Here is a 22,404-nt window from a genome sequence, read left to right as displayed (position 1 = left end):
ATATCGATTTATGTAACCATAAGTATTATGTTTTCTGTATTTTATACTGAGAGAAATTTTAAACCGTCTGGATTTACATTTTCAGCTGTGTGATAATTGTGATGGTTTATTTAACATTTTTCATTTTCTAGCACAACATAAAACTCATAACTGGAATATTTGTTTTTCTTAAAATTTTATAAACAAACTTAAACAATGTTTTATTTTAATTGTTCTAAGCTATTGAAGCCATTTCATATTTTGCGAAGCTCCTGGTGCTCTCAAAAATAAATAATTTTAATGAAATACAAAAAAATATAATCGTTGAAATTTCAGCTTCTGAAGTGTCTCCATGGCAACAAAAAAAAATTACGTCGAATCTCAAGTTTACATCAACTGAGTTTACATGTGATTCATTTTTTCCGCGTCGAGTAAATTTACATTTTTTTCTGTGTAGGCCTATAATAAATATATATTTGAAGAAAAAAGATCAGTGCCTGTGTTTAATTTTAATGTGTTAAAAAATTTTGATAAAATGTATTAAATCAATTTTTAACGCCAAAATATTCACTGGAAGAGTTGTTAATAATGCATATGTAACCATTTTTAAATGCATATGTAACCGTTAAAATTTTCCTCGATTGCATCAAACATTAAAACGAATCATGTTTAATTTTAATATTCCGACTAAACGCCATTTTCAAATTCATTACTCATTGTATTCTGAAAATTGGTCCAGAATTTGAGCAAAAATAAAATTTTAAATCATGACAAATTAATTTAATCAGATCTCAATTCTAAAGATAATTTTTTAATAAAATTTTAATCTATATACATGTTTAATAATTTAGGATTGTAACCATTTATTAAAATCGATGTTTGTTCAAGCAATATCTTGACTCTAGGAACAAAACATTTTATGGTTTGGAAATTTTATATTCTAACCTAATCAGACCCTAGCGCAGCCAATCTTTCGAAGGGATCCTGGAGAGTGCCTTAGGTTAGATGACGCCTAGCACTCTTCTTGTCATTTATTAACATTTGTAGTGCGCCATTGCATTAGAATGCATTGAAACATCACAAGCGTTAAAGCGGCCAGGCCTGCGTAAAGCCGTATCGCAGAGATGACTCGTAATTGGGTTGAGTTTGAGCACTGAGTGTTCGAACAACAACACAATTCTGAATAGACAGGGGAGGAAGAAGCGTGGGGACACACCATACGCTCCGAGATTTTGGTTGTATTCGTTGGGAGCACCATGCTAAGAAGGTTTGGTACTCCGAGACCCTCTGGGATGGGACATTGTATTTCCACGAATGCCCTGGACACTATTTGCCGTGGTTATAGCGCCACAACTCGCTCTCTGTAACAGTATTCCTAATTCCAGTCCAAGTTCACCAAGTCGTCATGGCCTAGTGGTTAGCATTTTTGCTTACCAATCCAGACGGGGGTTCGAACCCCGTTTTGATTTTTCGTTCATATTCATCATTTCAAATGTGTTCTTAACTTTCTCGCTGGGAGCAGATGGGCATCGAACCCAGAACCATTCGCTTACAAAGCGAACACCGTAACCAGTCAGCCACGGCCGCTCCTTAAGGTTTAGAAATTTTATATTTACGAAACGTTGCAAAATTAAAAATAAAGAAAACTTTATGTAAGAATTCATAAATTGATTAGTTTTATCCTGTAAATCTAATCTTAGTCTGCACTTGAATTCAAACATACCAATATTCGAAGCATAAAAAAAAATAAGATTATTAAAACATAATTTATTGAAATGATTGAAAATTATTTTTTTAATTACTTTATTTAAAAATGATAAAAAATATTTTTTATAATTTAAGGATTTTTTTAGTTGTAATTATTTTATATTTTTTTATGTATTTGATTTTTTTCATTTTTGGAATTTCTGATTTTTTTTGAAATTATCATGTGTAATTATTATCTTATTTTTTTTTAAAGTAAAGAATACTTTATGTAAGAATTATTAAATCAATTACATTTTTCCTGTAAATCAAATCTTAGTCTGAATTTTGCTACTAGAACTATATTTTACTTTCAAACGAAAATTTTAAAAAATGTCCTGTAGTACGGAGGCTCTTAAAACTCCAATCTCAAGGAACGGTCAAGAAAAGGTTTACGAAAAGACTTCTCTTAAGCGGTACGCAGCTGAAAAGGAACAGAAACAAAAAGCGTCGTTTGATATTTCTTTGGGAGCAATATGTGTTGATGAGATTTTGATTTGTTTATTTGGATGCGACTGAAAATAACGTTTGAAAATAATGTATTCGCTTAAATAATATTGAAGAATTGCCTCATGAAGCTGACTATCAAAACGCTGAATCTTAAAATGCTGAAATAAGGGAAAAGCCATTACACTCACTTAATTTTCTGGTAAATATAAATTAATTTAGGAATACTAGAATTCAAACATAAAAATATTTAAAGCATCCAAAAATTAAGATTGAAAAAACATAATTTATTGGATTTTGAATAACTTAATTTTAAAATGATATTTTTTTTAGTTTAGGATTTCTTAAGTATCAATTATTTTATTAATTCTTCAGTTTTAGATTTTTAATTTTGGAATTTCAGATTTTTGATATTATTCTGTTGAATTGTTATCTTAAATTTTTATATTTTTTATTATTTTTATTTTTGATTTCTGGCATTTCTTTGTCTTATACCAAAAAAATTAAATCAAAATTATGAAAATTTAGAAATTTGAAAGTGTAAAATTTTTAAATCTTCAATTAGCCGTTGCGAATATTAATCTGAAGTTTATGTCACTAATTTCTGACCAAAGTTGAGAGGGTTACAAATCAAAACTACAAGCTATGGTTTTATTATTTTAAAAGTGTTCAAAACACACTTTAAATCAGTACAGTTGTTTTGCATCATTAGTTTTCAAAATATCTAGTTGATGGCGAAATCCTTTTTCGTGAGAAAACTTTCCGCGGTTCCGCGACATGTTACAAAAATTCTAAATATTTTTAAACGAGCCCAAACATGTCGTATATGATTATCAAAGCAGGAAAAACATTTCAAATTTGTTTTCCGGACCGACCTGGTCGCTGGCCTAAAAGACTTAATCGAAATAAGTTATTTCCATTAAAATTGTGAAGCTATTTTTTTAATATTGTATTTGCTCTCTGTTTTTTGGTCCATTTTGAAAAGGTGGCAACATAAACTTTGGAAAATATTTACAAATGATATTCAGAAATAAGAAATTATAAAAAAATAATAAAGAAATTTTAAAATTTTCAAAATGCAAATTCTAATCTGTAAAATCAAAAAAATAGAAATTAAATAGTTTAAAAATGAATTATTGATCAGAAATTATATAATTTGAAAGTGATGTTTAATTAATTTAATTTCAGAGTTTTTGAATCCAAGCTTAAATTTTTTTAACGTTTTGAATATTTTTATCATTTTATTTCTTCCTTTAAAATCGCAAGCTCATGCACAAAGTGAAAATTAGTTGATAATAAGTATTCACTTAGTTGATCTTCCGATTTTGATATATTAAATAAAAATTGGAGATTGGCCACGGTGGAAACTAAAAATGTGACCAAAAGAAAGAATTTTGGACGAGTGGTTTCGGAAAAAGGTTTACGAAAAGTAATAAAAAATACACACAGATATTTCTCAAGCATTTTTCTCTAAGGTCTTAGATATGTTACTAACCATATTCTTAAAACCAAAACGATAAAATTAGAATTGTATTTTTGATAATAGTCAAAATTCACTCAAATGTTTTTCATATTAAATGCTTTCGTTTTTGAAAACAAAATCTAAATATTTTTGAGAAATTATGATAAATTTTGAAAATGTAGAGAAAAAACATGTATTAACAGTTTAAAGGTTTTAATGCAAATAAAGGAGGGCTATTAATTTTACAATCCAAATTCGACTAGCCGAAGCCTCGATTATCAAAGTTTCGATTATCCGAAGTTCGAAGGACTTCGGATAACCGAATCAGGAACAAATGAAATCGGCATGTTTTATTTGCTTGTTTTTAACATCAAATTCGGCATCTGTTTTTAATGGTCAATACACCAAGTTTTTGCTTTTGGGTGTTTTTAATACCCCTGACGGTTTAAAAGCACCCAAAAGCAAAAACTGAAATTTGGTTTATTAGACCTTTAAAAAAAACACCAGAAATATTTCTTGACCTCCATTTTGACCGCCACATTGAATCCAAAAATTCTAAATTATTTTATGGTTCTTCAGGGGTCATACTTAAGTCCTACAATCAAAAATAAGACAACAAGATCTAAGGATTTTTGCTGTCCCTATTCAGACTGTAGTCCCGATTCGCCCCAGATGACGGTAATTTTTTCTATGTAGCCCCTTAGAGCAGTCCGCTCGGAAATTGCTATTTTCGAAGGTTAATAACTTTTAGCAAAAACCCAAAAAAATAAGGTGTCTTCGGGAAAGTTTTTCCAAATTTAAAGAAGATATTAGATCTGAAAATTGATAAGAACTGGATAGTTATTGCGCCTTCCATTGGTCAAAAACTGAAACAGTAGCTTTTCTCCATACAATTTGACGATTTTGCCCAAACTTGGTGGTCAGTGGTCAGAAAAAGCTCAAATTTTGGAACTTAGGCTAGTGATGCGTAAATCTTTGATTTCAGGATAGCCCCAAGTAAGCCCAGATTTGGACCATCCTAACCAATGTAATGCTAAAACTACAAGATAAATGAGATGTTACTGAATGGAACAATGTTCAAATCTGCAGCTCAATTTTTAAATATCCAAATTTTGGATCCATAATCTACAAAAACTGAGCCCGGCAATGGACAGGCAAATTACTTAGTTTGATCAATCAATTCTTGATTCTCTATCTTACAAATTATTTCTGGGAAGAGAATACACAATCATTGATTTAAGATTTTTTTAAAGTAGTTCAATTTAAAAAAAATTGGAAAAAATTTCGGGGGGGGGGCTGCAGCCCGGAAGCCCCCCCCTGGCTACGGGCCTGTAAAGGGTTCTCCTTATAATGAGGGAGAGGCAAATAGCCGACGAAATTGCATAGAAATCAGCTTCCAACTGGGCATTGAGGGCTCCCATAGCATCGGTCTGGCTGGGCAGCCGGTTGAATCACAGCATAATGAGGCAAGTTCATTACGGGGGGGACATCAATACTTTCGTAATAAGGCTAATGGCGGCAGCCCGGACCTCCGATGGACCAACCCAACTCTATGAAATTGCAATGTTTGAGTGCTGGCTGGGTGTGTTTGCTTATTGGAATGCAAATATTGGTTGGGAGGGATCGATTTTTCCCCCAAAGGTCACTCGCCGACTGGAATGGAAAAACGATGTTTATTCTGTCTTATCGATGGGTATCGCAAATGGCGGAGGAAATTACTCGCGCAGTGCAAACAGACGATGAAACTGTAATGAGTGATGGAGAAGCGTTTTTTTTTGTTCAAGAAAAGGGCTGCAGTTTGTGGTGGGAATGGGTTCTAATTAGAAACAGAACAGTAATAGCACTAATGCTTTAATTTTCTCTTCTTTTTTTCCAGGTGAAGTGCATCGCCCGGATATTCGACGTGTACGAACGGACGGCATTGCAGGTCGCCGACGAGAACTACCCCCAGGTGCGGGTACTGTCCAAGAGCGACAACGGCGTCCACTACTCCTTCATGAGCGACAAGGACGAAGGTAAGCGATGCTTTGCGCTATTGGTTTCGAATCTTTCTTACTTGTTATACTACTCTCTAATGAACGAAAAGGTTTTTTTTTTAATTTCTTAAAATGATGTCAATAGGATCAAAGTGAGGTATTAGAGGATACATGATTGATGCGCGTCATGTTCATCAGAAATGACTTTTTTCTAAACAAATAATTTGTTTTCATAAAATAACATACTTTTTTTTAATTCAAAATTTGAAATCCAAATCTTCTTTGCTGAATGTTGTTTAAAGAATCCGTTCCCGAGGTTAATCCAAGGAAATCATGCTTTCAATTTTTAGTTTCTCCGATAGTGCTCTTACCTAAACCTTAAAATATTGTTGTCAATCAGATCAGAAAATTTCCCATGAATTTGTCTAAACAGCATGAAGATTGGAAATGTACTTACTGAAATTCAACAAAAAATTAAATGAAACCGGGATAAATTGAGCATTTTTTCGCAAAAGAATCTGATTTTTAACTTGGTTGAACCGTTGCCCATCGATTCATTAGGTATTTTACATCATTGGTTTCTCCATGCAAGTCTCATACAAATATGGGGCTGTCCATAGCGAAGTGTTATACGAATATTTGAAAATCTGTATCTTGAAAAGAAATTTTCTGAACGGTGTCTTTGGCAAGGTTAAAGGCTATGATTCGGATTATTCGGAAAAAAATATATTTTGTTTAAGTGAACAAAAAGCGCCACATTTGAGCTATAGGATATGACGGAAGTTTTGTTTTTCTCCATGTTTTGTATTTTTGAAAATATTGATTTTTGCATGAAAATCCAGAAAAAAAACATTTTGATTGAATATTGAAATGATTGATTGATTGAAATATGAATCAAAAATTAATTTTGTGATTTTTGGCAAAATGGACCGTTTTCAAGTGAGATAAAGTTTCAGAAGATTTGTATTTTTGCCTTCCTCACTGAGGTAAGGCTTTAATCCTGCTCGAAAAATGAACTTTTGAAAAACAGCTCGTAGACCTATATTCATGTATACCTATCGACTCAGAATCGAAAACTGAACAAATGTCTGTGTGTGTGTGTATGTGTGCGTATTCCCTTGGTGCTCAAAATTCTTGCCAAGTTTTCTCGGCACTGGCTGATTCGATTTGAGTCAAATAAGTTGCATTCGATCCGGTTTGGTGCCCCATACTGCACTATTGAATTGTTTGAAAATCCGATAAGTAGTTCAAAAGTTAAGTATAAAAAATTGTCAGAGTTGCGAATCGGATCTCACATAAATGCATGTAAACTATGTCCAGACCCATCACCCGACGCATTGTTGGTTAGGTTATCAAAAGACCTTTCCTACGAGTCCAAAACATGGAAGTTCCTGCAACCCTGTCTCAAGTTATGACCACTTAAGTGATATTTATGTACTTTCTTGATGCCGGAACTCACCTAAATGTATGTAAACTATGTCCGGATCCATTATCCAACCCATCGTTGGATAGGTCATCAAAAGACCTTTTCAATGAGTCCAATACATTGAAGATCTGGCAACCCTGTCTCGAGTTATAACCACTTAAGTGATATTTATGTACATTTTTGAAGCCGGATCTCACTTAAATGTTGGATAGGTTATCAAAAGACCTTTCCAATGAGTCCAAAACATTGAAGATCTGGCAACCCTGTCGCAAGTTACTACCACTTAAGTGATATTTATGTACTTTTTTGATGCCGGATCTCACTTAAATGTATGTAAACTATGTCCGGATCCATTATCCAACCCATCGTTGGATAGGTCATCAAAAGACCTTTTCAATGAGTCCAATACATTGAAGATCTGGCAACCCTGTCTCAAGTTATTACCACTTAAGTGATATTTATGTACTTTTTTGATGCGGGATCTCACTTAAATGTATGTAAACTATGTCCGGATCCATCATTCAACCCATCGTTAGATAGGTCATCAAAAGACCTTTCCAATGAGTCCATTACATTGAAGATCTGGCAACGCTGAGTCTCAAGTTATGACCGCTTAAGTGACATTTGTGTATTTCTTTATTGAGAAACAAGCCTTAACTGACAAACTTCGTTCTGCCTTTTTTCGATTGTTGACGTTTTTGACTTTTTTGCTTATTCAGCCTCCTGTGATCAAAACTTGATTTTAACCTTTCCCATACAATCTGCAAATTTTCCGGAATCGGTTCCAGAGTGGCCAAAGTTGTAACTTTTTGGCGTAAGAACCTTCCTTGGACTCACGAACTTACCATACGAACCCAACGCAACAAAGAGCACCTCGATCGGACGTTCCGTGTTGAATTGATTCGCGTTCGAAGATAGATAGAATTTGTGTCCAAATGTTGGTAAAAAGTGAGGAAGGCAACAACTACATAGGTGGATTAAGTTATTTTTTTTAAAATGGTAACAAACAATTGCAATTTTGGTTTTAAAGTGGCCCAATAATTCGATTTAATCATCTTATGCCCTTTTGAATTGTTAGTTTTGATTTAAAATTTCTTGCTGATTTTTTTGACTGGAGATAAGAAAATTTCACTAAATCCCGGGCAGGTGGGAAAAGTACCAAATATCCTGTTATTGAATTTTCTTATGGAATTGATCCCTGCATAATAGTTTGATAACAAGTTATGTTATCATAACAAAGTTTGTTACTAAATCTTTTTATCCCGTCGATTTAGTAATAACAAATTGTGTTATCAAAACAAAGCTTCCCGGATGAACGAGGATGATTTAGTGAACATAAAGAAACATCAAATTACTTTATGGAAATAATAACGATTTGTCAAATTGTTGGTTTGAAAATATGGCGGTGATGTTTTCACAAATAGTTAGTATTTGCAAAATTGTTAATTTAAATTTGAAATGGTGCTAGAATTTGATCATATTCTTGAACATAAATTTATTATTTGTCAGATTCTCTTAATTTTTTTTCGAAAAGAATAAGTTGATGTGTTTTTAAGGGAATTTGAAAAAAAAAACTAGGAATTACATATGTTTAAGAACTTTTATTATCATTTATATATATTTTTGCCTGCGTCCACTTGTTTGATGATGTATTTCCGAAACTGGAAGTCTGGAGCAACAGAATGTGTCAAATGCGCAGTTATCCAAAACATATAGATCTGCACGACCTCCTCACCAGAGGTGCTATGTGTCTGCCGAATCTAACTGCAAACCGCCCAGTTTAATGCAGTTACACATTCTGATAACCTTTGCATAAGCGTTAGCTGCTATCAGGGTTATGCTTACAGTTGCGCTAATGCTGCTAGTGCTGCTCGTGATACATACGACTTGGCAGAACTCCTGCCCATTCCATCGTCATCGTTCCGTTGGGCGAGCTTGCCACGGCACTACCGGAAGAGCTGTTGGTCCCAGTACTGCTTATTGATCACTGATCTGATTCTGGCTGGACAGGATTTGCTGAAAGTGTCCATCGAGTACCTACGTCTCGGCTTTCGGATTTGGTGGTTCCGCCTGGCCTGCTTCCACAGCAGCTGGTAAATCTCGTACGTCCAGATGTACTTGATGTTCTCGCTCGATTGTTATTATGCTGTTCATGTAAATTAAAGTGGGATGAAAGTTGGTTAAAGCTATGGTCTACCATCAGGAGATCAAATAGCTTTACCTCTCGATCCGCAAATCGTTCAGCCTTGCTGCACAGAGCCAACTTCTCGAAGATGATCGCCTGCCGCAGTGGTTTCTTGCCGGCCTTTCCCTCTCAGACGATGCATTTGTTCTGTTGTAGCAGTCGACCATGCTTCTCTTGTGGACATCGCAGTCCCACAGGTAATCTATTGCGAGCAGGTCGTTACCGTGCCGCAACTTTAACGAGCCCATATATTCCGCCTTTGCAGCTACCACAATTCTTCCCGGATTACCACAGGCAAAGGCCTAAGCTGCAGCAGCACCAGAAATGCACTACCGACCTTGATCAGGTGGACCTTGCCGCAGGGAAATCTATAACGAGATGTTAGTGAACGCCATTTCCTACTTAATTTTTCTTTCTCACCACCAGTTTGACCAGGAATGCTGCTAGGGGAACTTGCACATTCACTCGTTCCGCTGGCCGCACAAGTCCTGAATGATATTTTCATGTAGCAGCTCCTGGGTATAGGTCTTGGCCACGTACCGAAGCGATCGCTCGTAATCGAAAACAGCCAAATCTTCTGTCTCGCTCCTTTGTAATGAACACCGCCCTCCGAAGCAACCAACGCCTGACATTCCGGATCAAACTCCGGCTTGAACACTTTGCTCTACATTTTATCGTCCTGCTCGCGTTCTCTTGACATTTCTGCACGGTCCTTGCCAACCGCAGTTCTATCGGTTGTCCAAGTTCCGATCACCGTAGTTACGATCTCGCTGCTGCTAGTGGTCAAGCGGGAATGCTCGGTCTCTGTCCAGGAACAAGGGTCCGCCGCGGGTCTGCGAGTGGCGCCTTCGGACGTCGAACATGGTCGTTCATGCTAAAATAAAAGCGTCTTGCAGTTGATACCCCTTTTTTCCCCTTTTCACTTTTTATTTACTTATTTTCGCCAAACCATTGGAGCCGGGAAAGCGATATAGAGGAGAAAAGCAACTCGCGACAAAATTTTGAGGCTAGGAATTTTGACAGGTATGAGTTTCATAAAGTATTCGCCTCTTTCTCTTCAAAAAAAATGGGGACAATGTAGCTGTCAAACTAGGCCAAAATGTTGAAGTCACTCACAAAATGAACTTTGAGTGATTTGAGTTCATTTCTGACGTCACGATTTTCTCCTCTATCTCCGTGCAAAACAACTTTAATGGGCAAATGTCAATATAGAAGGCCGACCCTGCTCACGAGAAGGATAGACTCTTTGTTTACGATTCGGCATTGGCCCATTTACATTGTTTTGCTAGATTTGGATTAGTTCAAAACTTAATCACACAAAGATTTAATTTTTTAACCGTGCACAATTTCACCTAATTCTCTTAACCGTGTACCATTTGGTTTGATTTATTTTTGTTTTGACGTTTTTTACGCTGTATCCTTTCATCGCGTCCGTGAATATTTTTTTGGTGCTTCGCTAGTGCACTGCAGTGAAAATTATAAAAAAAAATGATGCAATTTCTGGACGCGCAGTAAGATCTCGATTGCATCGGTAACATTTGCGTTCTGCTGCGGTTTCAGCGGATTCAACACGAAGACGGGGACCTTGTTAGCCTCTTCTAGAAAATCCTCCCGGACTAGAGGGAAGTGAATGCGGCGGCGGTGTGTGTACGTCATCACGATGTACGTCATCACGATGGACCAGGACGGAGGGAAGGGCCATTCTGACGCCTGCAGCAGCAGGATGGTGATTGCAGTAATATGGTATGTTTTATATGCGAAATTATGTCATTCTCGAATTGCTTTTGTTTGATTGCTCTCCTCCTTTTTCTCAGGTCTTCCCGAGCCAGCGCCCAACGCTGGCCCAAGGTGAAGGTCGAGCTGAGGCATCAGCAAACTCCTGATAGTTTGCCAACTCAGATCACCCAGACGAAAGTGAGAATTCGAACCAGTAAACGCCGAGGCAGTGCCGCTAAAGTTGGAGGGCAAGCATGACGCGAACAGATAGCAGATTTGACAGCTCCAGGACACCAAGTGTAAACAGATTCCAGTAGGGAGCATGGACATCGAACACACCCAGTAGCTGCTACAGGAGGTGGGCGTGCAAGCCGGAGGTAGAACGATCCAGATGATCTGTGGTGAGGATCAGTCAGCTCGAAATGTGCTGCAGGTTGCTCACCGACAAGAACAGCTGACAAACGTCTCCTAATAACGGGGTGGGTTAAGTTGGTGAAGGCGGCGAGTACCCTCTGAGAAATGTAACGCTCCGATCAGTCTGATGGTTGAATAAAATCAGGCTTACAAGTTCCGATCGGGGCGTTAAATTTCTCAGCGGATAGTAGCATCGAACCCAAAGTTACGAACAGCATTTGTTTATCGAAGGCGCCAACCGCAAGTGACTTTGCATCAGCTGATGACAGCATTGAAAGCATAAACAAGTAAACCTAAATTCCTTGTTTCAAGGATAGATACTTAGTGTTTTTGTTTTCTTTTCAGATTCTACTAGAAATGATCTAACGTAGCCAGAGATTTGCCATAGAAAATTAAAAATGTATATATTGCAAAATAATAAAAAAGCTTTTATGAAAATGAAGTTATTTGGTCATGCAATATTAAAATTCGAAATTCCCTTGAAATCCCAATAAGAATTATTTGACTTGAATGCATTTCAAATTGTATCAACTTTTTCAGAAATCGTAATTTACCATGAAAAACTGCTAAAATAACTATTTAAAACCATTAAAATACCATTTGAGAAATGGTGAAATCCCTAAAATATATACGCAAAAATGAACTTTCAAAAAGCATTTGATGAAGCTTCGCTAGAGGAAAAAAGTCAAAGTAGTTATGTCACAGACATAACCGGAATGGCGTAGACTTACGTAAAATTTAGATATGTGGACATGTGGGTTTTCCATATATTAATTTGAAAAATTAGCTATATTCTTTAAATAGATTTACGGAATATGATCATGAATGGGAGATGGAATTCAGCTAAGGGCGTTATTTCGGGGTGGTAGTGTTTGGTGGGAATGATGAACAAGAAGAACTCTTTCGTGAGAAAATTGGTGGCCCTAAAAAAGGACCGATTAGAGTTGGATGGTGGCGTTGGTCGCAAGGCTGCAGCCGGGAGATGTTCTGTCCAGATGGGTGATAGGCCGCGGTGGATGCTGCATTTTCTGAAACTTTTGTGGCACAAATATCCCCAAACGAATCAGCCTCGAGTAAAATTGGATCATGTTCCTCACTTAACTGCTCAAGATCGTGAGGCATGGCCGTCGAAGAAGACGAACGAACGGCAAAGAGAGGAAAGAAAGAGACGAAGGAATTTTAGCGAGCCGAATGGGGGGAGGGGGAGAGGGGGCATAGGGGTTGGGGGCGAGAGCAGCCTCAGAAAGCTGTTCAATCCGTCGCCCCCGAAGACCAAAATTTGTTCCTGAAATTTAAATTCAAATTAGCTCGCAACTCTTTCAACACTAGAATTTGATGAGACGTAAATCTTTCAGAAGCGCTCGCCGCGAATGCGACGAGCTAGTTGGATGTCCCGATTGTTTAACAACCAAGGCTTGACCCACGAGAGGCTTTTCGGCGGAAGGCAGCAGGCGCGCGCCTCCCGGGTGGGACGAGGGATGGGGATTGAAGCACCTCCGAACCACAGCAACCACGAAAGATCCTAACGGTCCGGCCATCGAGAGGCAACTGGCTGACGGTGACGACGAGAAGGCGATGCGCACTTCTTTTCCAGTTCTGGTCCCTCTCTCCTGCTGCTGCTGCTCTGGTCTCTCTCCTGCTGCTGCTGGGCTGAGCTTTCCTGCTGCTGCTGCTGCTGCCGGTCCGACGTCTGAGACGTGAATGATGGAATGGGCTCTGGCGCGCGTTCTTATGTATGATTTCGACCCGCTACTTCCCTCCTTTTCGCGACCGACACTCGGTCGCGTTGCTCGATGATTTTCTCCTCAAAATAGGTACTTGACATTCCCGTCCGTGAGTGGGAAGCGCTCATTTTGCTTGCAAAATCTCTGCATTTTGAAAACATTTTAAAACATTCAATTGTTTCAATAGTTAAACTATTTTGCCAACAATGAAAGTTTTATAGCAAATTGCTGAATAATTTTCGAATCGAATGGCACATAAATCGTGTCGATTCGATTAGAGGGAAGGAAGATATAAGCGTTTGACGGATGACGCAGTAATCCAGGGCCTTCGGCCCGGGTTTTTTGGAATGACACCCCAGTACCTTCGACAAAGACGTAAGTCTACGTCAAAATCAAATAGTGAATATTGCTAACAACATATATGGGGAATAGTTCACTATTTGAGAGACGGTGAGGAATTAAAAAAACGATTTACCAAATAGTGGCTACACTATTTGGTAAAATGTTGATTGAATTTTTAACAAATGATTTTCAAACGGTTTTTCTATGCGGGTTGTTATTGATTGAAATCTTTGAATGAAATTTAATACATTAAATGTATTTCGATCATGCTTTGTTATCCGTTTGTTTTGATTTTTTTTTGTTATTGACTTGATTTTGCTAGAAAAAATAATAACAATGCCAAGTATATTCAGTACGATTTCTCTGTTATTATCTGAGTTACTATTACAGCTAATCTGGGTATTTCAAAAACATGTTGAGATTTTGATTTAACAGGTTTTGAACTTCTCGTGTTATTATGAGTTACACTCAACCCCGGTGGTTGGTCACTTTTCGTTTGACACTTTTTTAGTTTGTACCCCGTTGGTTGGTCAAAGTCAAACTAAAAGTGACGAACTGTCACTTTTACGGCGCTCACACTATCAAAACAAACGTTTAGTAGTGTGTGAACTCCGTGTAAGAAGGGTGTCAAACTAAAAAGTGGGGGTCACTTTCGTTGGTTCGTTGGACAACAGTTGGTGTCAAACCAACGGGGTTTGAGTGTAGTAAATCGTATCGAAACTGGTTATTCTTGAGTTATTTCCACCTTCTTGGGATGTTACATTTTTTGGCATAACTAGAATACCTCATATTTCTTCTTTTTTTTCAGCAATCAGAGGTCCAATCAGGGTTACCAGGTCAAAATTTTAAAAATCTGGCAAGGTATCGATAAAAAATCTGGAAAATCTGGTAGATGAAATTCTAACAATTCCTGATAGTGAATTCCTAATTAATTCAAATTCTGGTAAAATTTAGATATTTAACTAATTTTAAGGCTTCGAAATGTTGAGTTTACATTTTTTTAAGAAAAGCACATTCGATTTTTTTTCAATTATATTTGTTCATTTCATTTAATAAGTTTATCAAAATGAGCAGATAGTAAAAAAATCTGGCAAAATCTGTCAATATTTATTATGGCAGACACAGACATTTGAAGAATCTGGCAACCTGGCGTCTCTGGGTCCAATCTTGAAAATTACTTAGACAAATTTATAGGAAATTTTCAAAAAAATATGAGTGGCCAAAACCGAAATACTGCAAAATTTTCCAAAAAATCAAACTTTGTGAGGATTTATCTTGAAAACGGTGCACCATTTTGAGCATGAGCATGAGCATGGTTGACTGCCAATGAGCTGCTACTCCGTTATTGACAGATCAGCTGAAGTTAAACAATGAATCAAAAATGATCAGTGGGAGCCAACCATCCGTTCACTGTTTAACCCCTGAAGACCCCGACTTTATTAGTCAATACCGGCGCCCTCCCAAAGCCTGCAGTTCAACAAAGGGAGGAATGTTAGTCCGATAGTTGAAGTTGCAGACTCATCAAGCACATAGTTTTTCGCTATATACTTGTTGATACCGCTTGAGACCGTTGAATCCACAGCATCTCCTTCAAGCATCACGTGATTATTTTTTTTTTGGGTTAGTAGGATAAGGTATTGGCTTTCGATGCCTCCCGAGCTACGATGCTATGGGGAGGACTTTCATAACAAACCCGTCGGCGAGCCTTCCGAGCAACGATGCTATGGGAAGGTCTTTCTAATTAGCACACCAAAACACTCGCGCACAGGTATTTAAATACTGAATAAATGTAATTTTTCATCACGATTACCCAGACGACATTGATGATAAAGGAAGGACTTTTCTACAGTCATTTACAGTAATACTTAAACTTATTTTAATGCAACAATTCACACGACGTCGTGCCTCCCGATCAACGATGATGTAGGAAGGACTTGAGCAAGCCAATCAGGATGAAACACGAAATAAAATTCTTTTCTTTTCACACACAATGCCACATAATTGACCGCGCGTCACCACCCAACTAATTGAACTCATGAAAACGGTGCACCATTTTTATTTGAAAATCAGTTTTTTGGGTACAGTTTTTACAATGATGTTTTACAATAATTGTTCAAATGCTACGTCCAGAGATTTTCGCGACATCAGACCCCCCTTGCTTCCTCCTGTCACCTATACCTTTAACATGGGCTGACACAACCTCCCCATCGTCCTCTTTCCGACCTCGTAATTTATGAACGAACTCTTGTTCGCACGAATCAGTGGCATAAAATGGCTTTTTTGGTCATAGGGAACGATTGAATTGAAAAAAAAAATTAAACTATGAGAATAACGCTCTAGGCCAGCTTGCTGTATTATTAGGCCTTTAAGGCAAATCTTCAAATGGATTTATATTTAATTCATTTAGTCTGTTAAATGTATCGACGTCGTCGTGCTATCTTGTCGCACCCGCCATTTTGACTTTCCGAGAAATACGCAATTTAATGTTTGACCTTGAATAAACAAAAACGAAAGCACACAATGTAAACAATAACAAACACGTTTGGTTTTGCTGACCATTATGTGCATTGTCCCGAAGTTTGGTTGAAGTTGGTTGGGGACCATCCATAAACCACGTGGACACTTTAGGGGGGGGGGGGTATGGCGATTGTCCAGATTTTTTTGTATAGACAATTGTCCACGAGGGGGTTCGAGATTACCAAAAAGTGTCCACGTGGTTTATGAATGGTCCCTTGCTGGTCCCGAGTCATAATTACAATTGTTTACGCGTAGACTACCGCGGTAGTCTAACTTGTCGCACTTACATCAATTTTCAAGTAGTGACAAGATAGCACGACAAGATTGAAACTACTTTCATGTGTAAAGTGACAAAAATGCACGAGTTTTCGGATATCGTTGAATATCTCAGTTGAAATCGAATTTTGGGGATCTGTGAAGGTCGAAAGGTGCATTGTGAGCTGCACAAAATGGCGTTCTTACTCAATTTGGCCCAAAATACACGCACGACAAGTTAGCATGTCGGCGACGATATGACGATGTTCAATGGTCGACAGTGACCAATAATGACGATCCAGCTATTTCCGCTATTGACAGCTCATCAAAGATGGAAGTGCCGTCGCGCACACCCCTGCCGGACTCATTCACCCCCGCGAGACGAATCGCTTTCAATCTGTCCGTTTTGAATTAATTTCCAAATCGCAAGCCAATATCGTCATCTGCGCTGAATGCACACATCTGAATAGATGCTCCGACACAACACACGCACACTGACCACCTGCTTCCGGCAATCAATTAGTGTCAATCCAGCGCTCGGTGCGCCCGTTGCAGAGAGCCCGAGTCAAAGCCACTCCATTTAATACCGGGACTTGGGCCGATAACAATTAATTATGGGAAACAGGTGGGCAGCGCCGTTTGAACGCATCATCATCATCAAGAGAAATCTCGACCTCCTTGTGTTGTGTTATGTTCTTGGATGGAGTCTCAAGTTCAGCACTAAGCAGCGGTATCCTATTTCAATTAATATCACATCTTGTCATAATCGAATTGCGAGAGCTATTAGCAGGAAGTGAAACTAAGCTAATAATGCGCAGTTGTGAGATCCCCCTACTTTGACGGGATTAGAAAGGACCTGTTCAAACTGGAACACAATCAATCAAGGGGACAATCTTAATTGAAATCAATGTTTACATGGGAACACCGTAAACTTTCTACGAGATCATCAGAAAGAGTCTTTATTTGTTTTGCATCAACAGTTCCTAGTATTTGTAACGTAGATTCCGTGATCACATTTCTTTCGAGTAAACAGTCTAGACATCGAAAGTGTGCGTGGTAAGCTAACAATATAATACGAAGAAATAGAATTAATTACGAACTTCGTCTGCTGACCGAAACTTCCCAGAACAACACTCTGCTAGAGCGTAATGTTGGTTATTTTTCTACAAATTCTCACACCTACACAAACACACAACTGGTTGTCCCACCGTTCCGCCCATTTGGAAGCTGTTTCAGTTCCCCACGGTGAAGCCAAACATGCATAAAAATTCAATTTTCTTGCCATTCGAACCAGAGAAAAAACCGCTCTGTCACCGTCGAGTTCCGTCCAGGAGTTTCATTTTTCTTCCTCTTCTCCCGCTTCTTTTTCCAGCGTCCTCCAAGGCGTCTTCGTCGTCCAGTTCGCAGCTGTTCCGGCCGCACCACTGGTGGTCATCGATGGTGTTACGACCGGTGCTGAGCTGGCTTGCTGGCAACACTGCCACCACCAAAATCACCGGTCAAAGTCAGCTGCAAGATACGGGCCAAAGTTGGACGTCCCAACTGTTGGGTGGGACAACGCTTGCGGCGTTTCTTCTCAGTTGGAATACTGGAGCTTCCGAGCTGCTGATAGCACTGCCGATGGCGACGATGTTGCTGCTTTTCTAACCCGGTCGAAAACAACAACAACAACAACAGATTCCGAGATTGGCCCCGACAGATAGGGCAGTTGATGGTCGCAAGGAACGGAAGAGTGCTGACACGGTAATTGAAACTATTTTTAAGTTCGACTGTTGATATAGGATTCGTTAAAGTGTGAAAATGCCAAATAACCTTTGAGTTGAATTCAGTTTAAAAAAAAATTCTTTGGTTGTTCTAGCATGATTTATACAATTTAGTTGATAAAAACAAGTGTTTTAGGTTAGATCTATTTTAAATACTTATACAAATGACACGATGTTGATGTCATCTTGAAAACATGGAACTTTGTTCGAAGGGGTAATTTTATTTTCTAAAAAATAAAAATGTTTATTCTTGAAACTTATTTTCAAACTTTTACGAAGATTTGAAAGAATTTAAAGAATTAAAATAATTTAAAGAATTTAAGGGGTGGCATACATGTAAAAAATCAACAAATGTCATATTTACGAATATTTATTCTTCTTCATGAAACTTTCAGGAGTGAATGGAAATTATTCATTGAAAGGATTTATCAAAAGATGATTTCCATTCACTCTTGAATATTTTATAATGATATTGCATGGTTGTGAGCGTTTTTCTCGAAACACCGAGTTGTTGACGATTTTATATATGAAAAACAGCAAAATATTTTTATCTTTTTTTTAAATATTTTTTTTTTGAAAATCGGCCTTCGTTATGCACACAGGACGGGTTTAATAAGGTTCATACCAACTTTTGACATTTTTGCCGATTTTCATATATTTAAAGAATTTAAAGAATTTAAAGAATTTAAAGAATTTAAAGAATTTAAAGAATTTAAAGAATTTAAAGAATTTAAAGAATTTAAAGAATTTAAAGAATTTAAAGAATTTAAAGAATTTAAAGAATTTAAAGAATTTAAAGAATTTAAAGAATTTAAAGAATTTAAAGAATTTAAAGAATTTAAAGAATTTAAAGAATTTAAAGAATTTAAAGAATTTAAAGAATTTAAAGAATTTAAAGAATTTAAAGAATTTAAAGAATTTAAAGAATTTAAAGAATTTAAAGAATTTAAAGAATTTAAAGAATTTAAAGAATTTAAAGAATTTAAAGAATTTAAAGAATTTAAAGAATTTAAAGAATTTAAAGAATTTAAAGAATTTAAAGAATTTAAAGAATTTAAAGAATTTAAAGAATTTAAAGAATTTAAAGAATTTAAATAATTTAAAGAATTTAAAGAATTTAAATTCTTTAAAGAATTTAAAGAATTTAAAGAATTTAAAGAATTTAAAGAATTTAAAGAATTTAAAGAATTTAAAGAATTTAAAGAATTTAAAGAATTTAAAGAATTTAAAGAATTTAAAGAATTTAAAGAATTTAAAGAATTTAAAGAATTTAAAAATTTAAAGAATTTAAAGAATTTAAAGAATTTAAAGAATTTAAAGAATTTAAAGAATTTAAAAATTTAAAGAATTTAAAGAATTTAAAGAATTTAAAGAATTTAAAGAATTTAAAGAACTTAAAGAATTTAAAGAATTTAAAGAATTTAAAGAATTTAAAGAATTTAAAGAATTTAAAGAATTTAAAGAATTTAAAGAATTTAAAGAATTTAAAGAATTTAAAGAATTTAAAGAATTTAAAGAATTTAAATTTAACGAGTTAAAGAATTTAAAAATTTAAAGAATTTAAAGAATTTAAAGAATTTAAAGAATTTAAAGAATTTAAAGAATTTAAAGAATTTAAAGAATTTAAAGAATTTAAAGAATTTAAAGAATTTAAAGAATTTAAAGAATTTAAAGAATTTAAAGAATTTAAAGAATTTAAAGAATTTAAAGAATTTAAAGAATTTAAAGAATTTAACGAGTTAAAGAATTTAAAGAATTTAAAGAATTTAAAGAATTTAAAGAATTTAAAGAATTTAAAGAATTTAAAGAATTTAAAGAATTTAAAGAATTTAAAGAATTTAAAGAATTTAAAGAATTTAAAGAATTTAAAGAATTTAAAGAATTTAAAGAATTTAAAGAATTTAAAGAATTTAAAGAATTTAAAGAATTTAAAGAATTTAAAGAATTTAAAGAATTTAAAGAATTTAAAGAATTTAAAGAATTTAAATAATTTAAAGAATTTAAAGAATTTAAAGAATTTAAAGAATTTAAAGAATTTAAAGAATTTAAAGAATTTAAAGAATTTAAAGAATTTAAAGAATTTAAAGAATTTAAAGAATTTAAAGAATTTAAAGAATTTAAAGAATTTAAAGAATTTAAAGAATTTAAAGAATTTAGAGAATTAAAAGAATTTAAAGAATTTAACGAATTTAACGAGTTAAAGAATTTAAAGAATTTAAAAATTTAAAGAATTTAAAGAATTTAAAGAATTTAAAGAATTTAAAGAATTTAAAGAATTTAAAGAATTTAAGAATTTAAAGAATTTAAAGAATTTAAAGAATTCAAAGATGTTTTTTTAAAGATTTTCTACTTTGCTCTGTTTTTAAGTTGATTTTCTTGCTAAGAACAATTTTATTTAACAAAATCGCCAAATCTTCTGCGATTTGACAGACTTGGTTATGTTTTTTTGTATTTAAAATTTTTGTTTCTCATAACACAATTTGTTGAAAATTTAAACAGCTTCAAAATTTAATGGACGAGTGATTGACGAAAAATTGCGTTATTGAGCTAACTTTTTCAAAATGAACTGATGTAAAATTACATAAAACATTAACTTTAATGTTATTTTAAGTAATTTTTTGCTGTTATTAATAGTAAGTTCGCAATCACCTTTTCGGACAAATTTTCATGGAAACTAAAGAGATGTGACTCATACTTTAAATTTCGCATTTTTCAGTTCTCGCTTCCCATCCCCCAAATACTGCCTGCCTTGGTCGAGTAATTTGATAAGGCACACCAAAGAAGCAAAAGACGCAGCAAAAAAAAAATCAACTTCGGAATGGAAAAATAACGAGCACCGCTCGTGATACCAATACAAGTCGAAGTCCTCCCCTCCCAACAACGTCTGAATCGAGAAAGACACATTTGCTTACGGTTTGTTGTCATTTGAATCGACGAGTGAAACAGTAGAGTTTTGTATTATAATGTGAATGTAAAGTGTGTAGACAGCAAAAAAGGAGAAAAAAAGCGAGACGTCGAATCAAGCGTCAAACGAAAGAGGAGCTATTTTTTATGTAATGATGAAGAAAATGCGACAGAGTCTAACGAGAGCGAGAGAGAGAGAGAGAGAAGGTAGATATTTAAATTTTAATATGAGATAAGAGATAACACTAGCTGATAGCGGATAAAACTAGAACAATACCATTAGGATAACGAAGAGAAGCTGCGCTGCATGCAAACCCTAGAAAAGCGAAAGAAAACAATTCGAACTGAACACGACGGTTGTACAGGATAACAGAGATGCTAAGCTATGATGTAAAGTGACACTAAGTATTATGACATATTGAAAAACATAAACTGCAAATAAAAAGACAAGCAAACTCTTGCAAATTTACTCCAAAGTTCTGCGAAATGGGTCAAACGAAAAAAATAAATAAAAATAAAATAATGAAACAGTAAGTAAATTTAAATGCAAACTCTTTGTGCTCTGCAGAAATGAAGAAGAAAAAGAAAAAAAAAAAACAGTGTAAAATTATCTGTGCAGAATGCGATTGTAAATTGCGCCTCCCTTTAAAACCGTTGTATATTGAGAGAGTATCTATTGATGAATAAAATCTGACAAAACAAAATGATGGCGAAGAGTTTTTTTTTCGTTTATCCGAAAATCACATTAGAATTCACAAGATAAACCGCAGGTTCCCCTGTGGCCTGGAGCGTCATAAGAGAAGGAACATAAACGGTAACCCCATTATCATCAGGGAACTTTTTTTTATTTCGTTTTAACATTCTATCAGCAGGTGGCTATGTAACAGACACAACCACTATGGTAAAGAACAAAATTAGATAGCAAAAATAAGTTCTTTTAGTAAATTTGAAAAAAATCGGAACTGTTGTATCGAAAACCACCAGCCCTTAAGTCAAAGTCCTTTGTCAAAATGGCAAGGTAAGTGTTAGTAAAACAAAACTTAGACAATATTTAAACTTAAATGCTGAGGCGTCATCCATACAGTACGTCACACTAAAATCGGCAAATAATGTTTTTTTTTATTCATAACTCTTTTTTATTAGGTCCTTTTAGGTGCTGTGACCAGGTTGGGACCGAGGATCGTTAAATAACTAATATATAACAAAAAAAAAAAAAACAACTCCTTAAACTCCATACTTGGAGATCATGTAACTGACGAGGGTTACTTGGTCCAAGCGGGTCTTGCAGGTCTTGAACCTGCCGATGTACTCGGAGAAAATGTCCCACAGCTCAGCCGAACTGTAGAGCACCTCCTCGGCTTCCTCCTTCGTGACTCCACCGTCTTCGGAGCCACTACTTTCTTGGCTTTTTCCTGCGGGGCGAGGGCGACCCTTCGATTTTCCGTCCGGAACTGCGCCCGGCAGCGGAGGGAACTCCGCCGGCGTGAACGCCGGAACTGCTGGACTCTGCTTCTCCGCCTTCCTTGCCGGCGGTTTCGGTTTCGACGCCTG

At 35.8% G+C, this 22,404-nt stretch overlaps 1 protein-coding gene across 1 annotated transcript in view; it reads left to right on the top strand.

Moving 5' to 3' along the window:
• LOC119767000 overlaps window positions 1-21,450 on the top strand; it is a 108,895-nt gene extending 87,445 nt beyond the window's left edge. The window contains exons 5-7 of the mRNA XM_038254107.1: window positions 5,508-5,646; window positions 17,559-17,929; window positions 20,666-21,450. Of these exons, the coding sequence (XP_038110035.1) occupies window positions 5,508-5,646; window positions 17,559-17,833 (414 nt within the window). The 3' untranslated portion in view covers window positions 17,834-17,929; window positions 20,666-21,450. The remainder of the gene's footprint in view (window positions 1-5,507; window positions 5,647-17,558; window positions 17,930-20,665) is intronic.
• Window positions 21,451-22,404: the final 954 nt, after the last annotated feature.

Source organism: Culex quinquefasciatus, chromosome 1 (genome assembly GCF_015732765.1).
Source record: "Culex quinquefasciatus strain JHB chromosome 1, VPISU_Cqui_1.0_pri_paternal, whole genome shotgun sequence".
Classification (NCBI taxonomy): Eukaryota; Metazoa; Arthropoda; class Insecta; order Diptera; family Culicidae; genus Culex; species Culex quinquefasciatus.
This window is presented reverse-complemented; position numbering and strand designations above follow the sequence as displayed.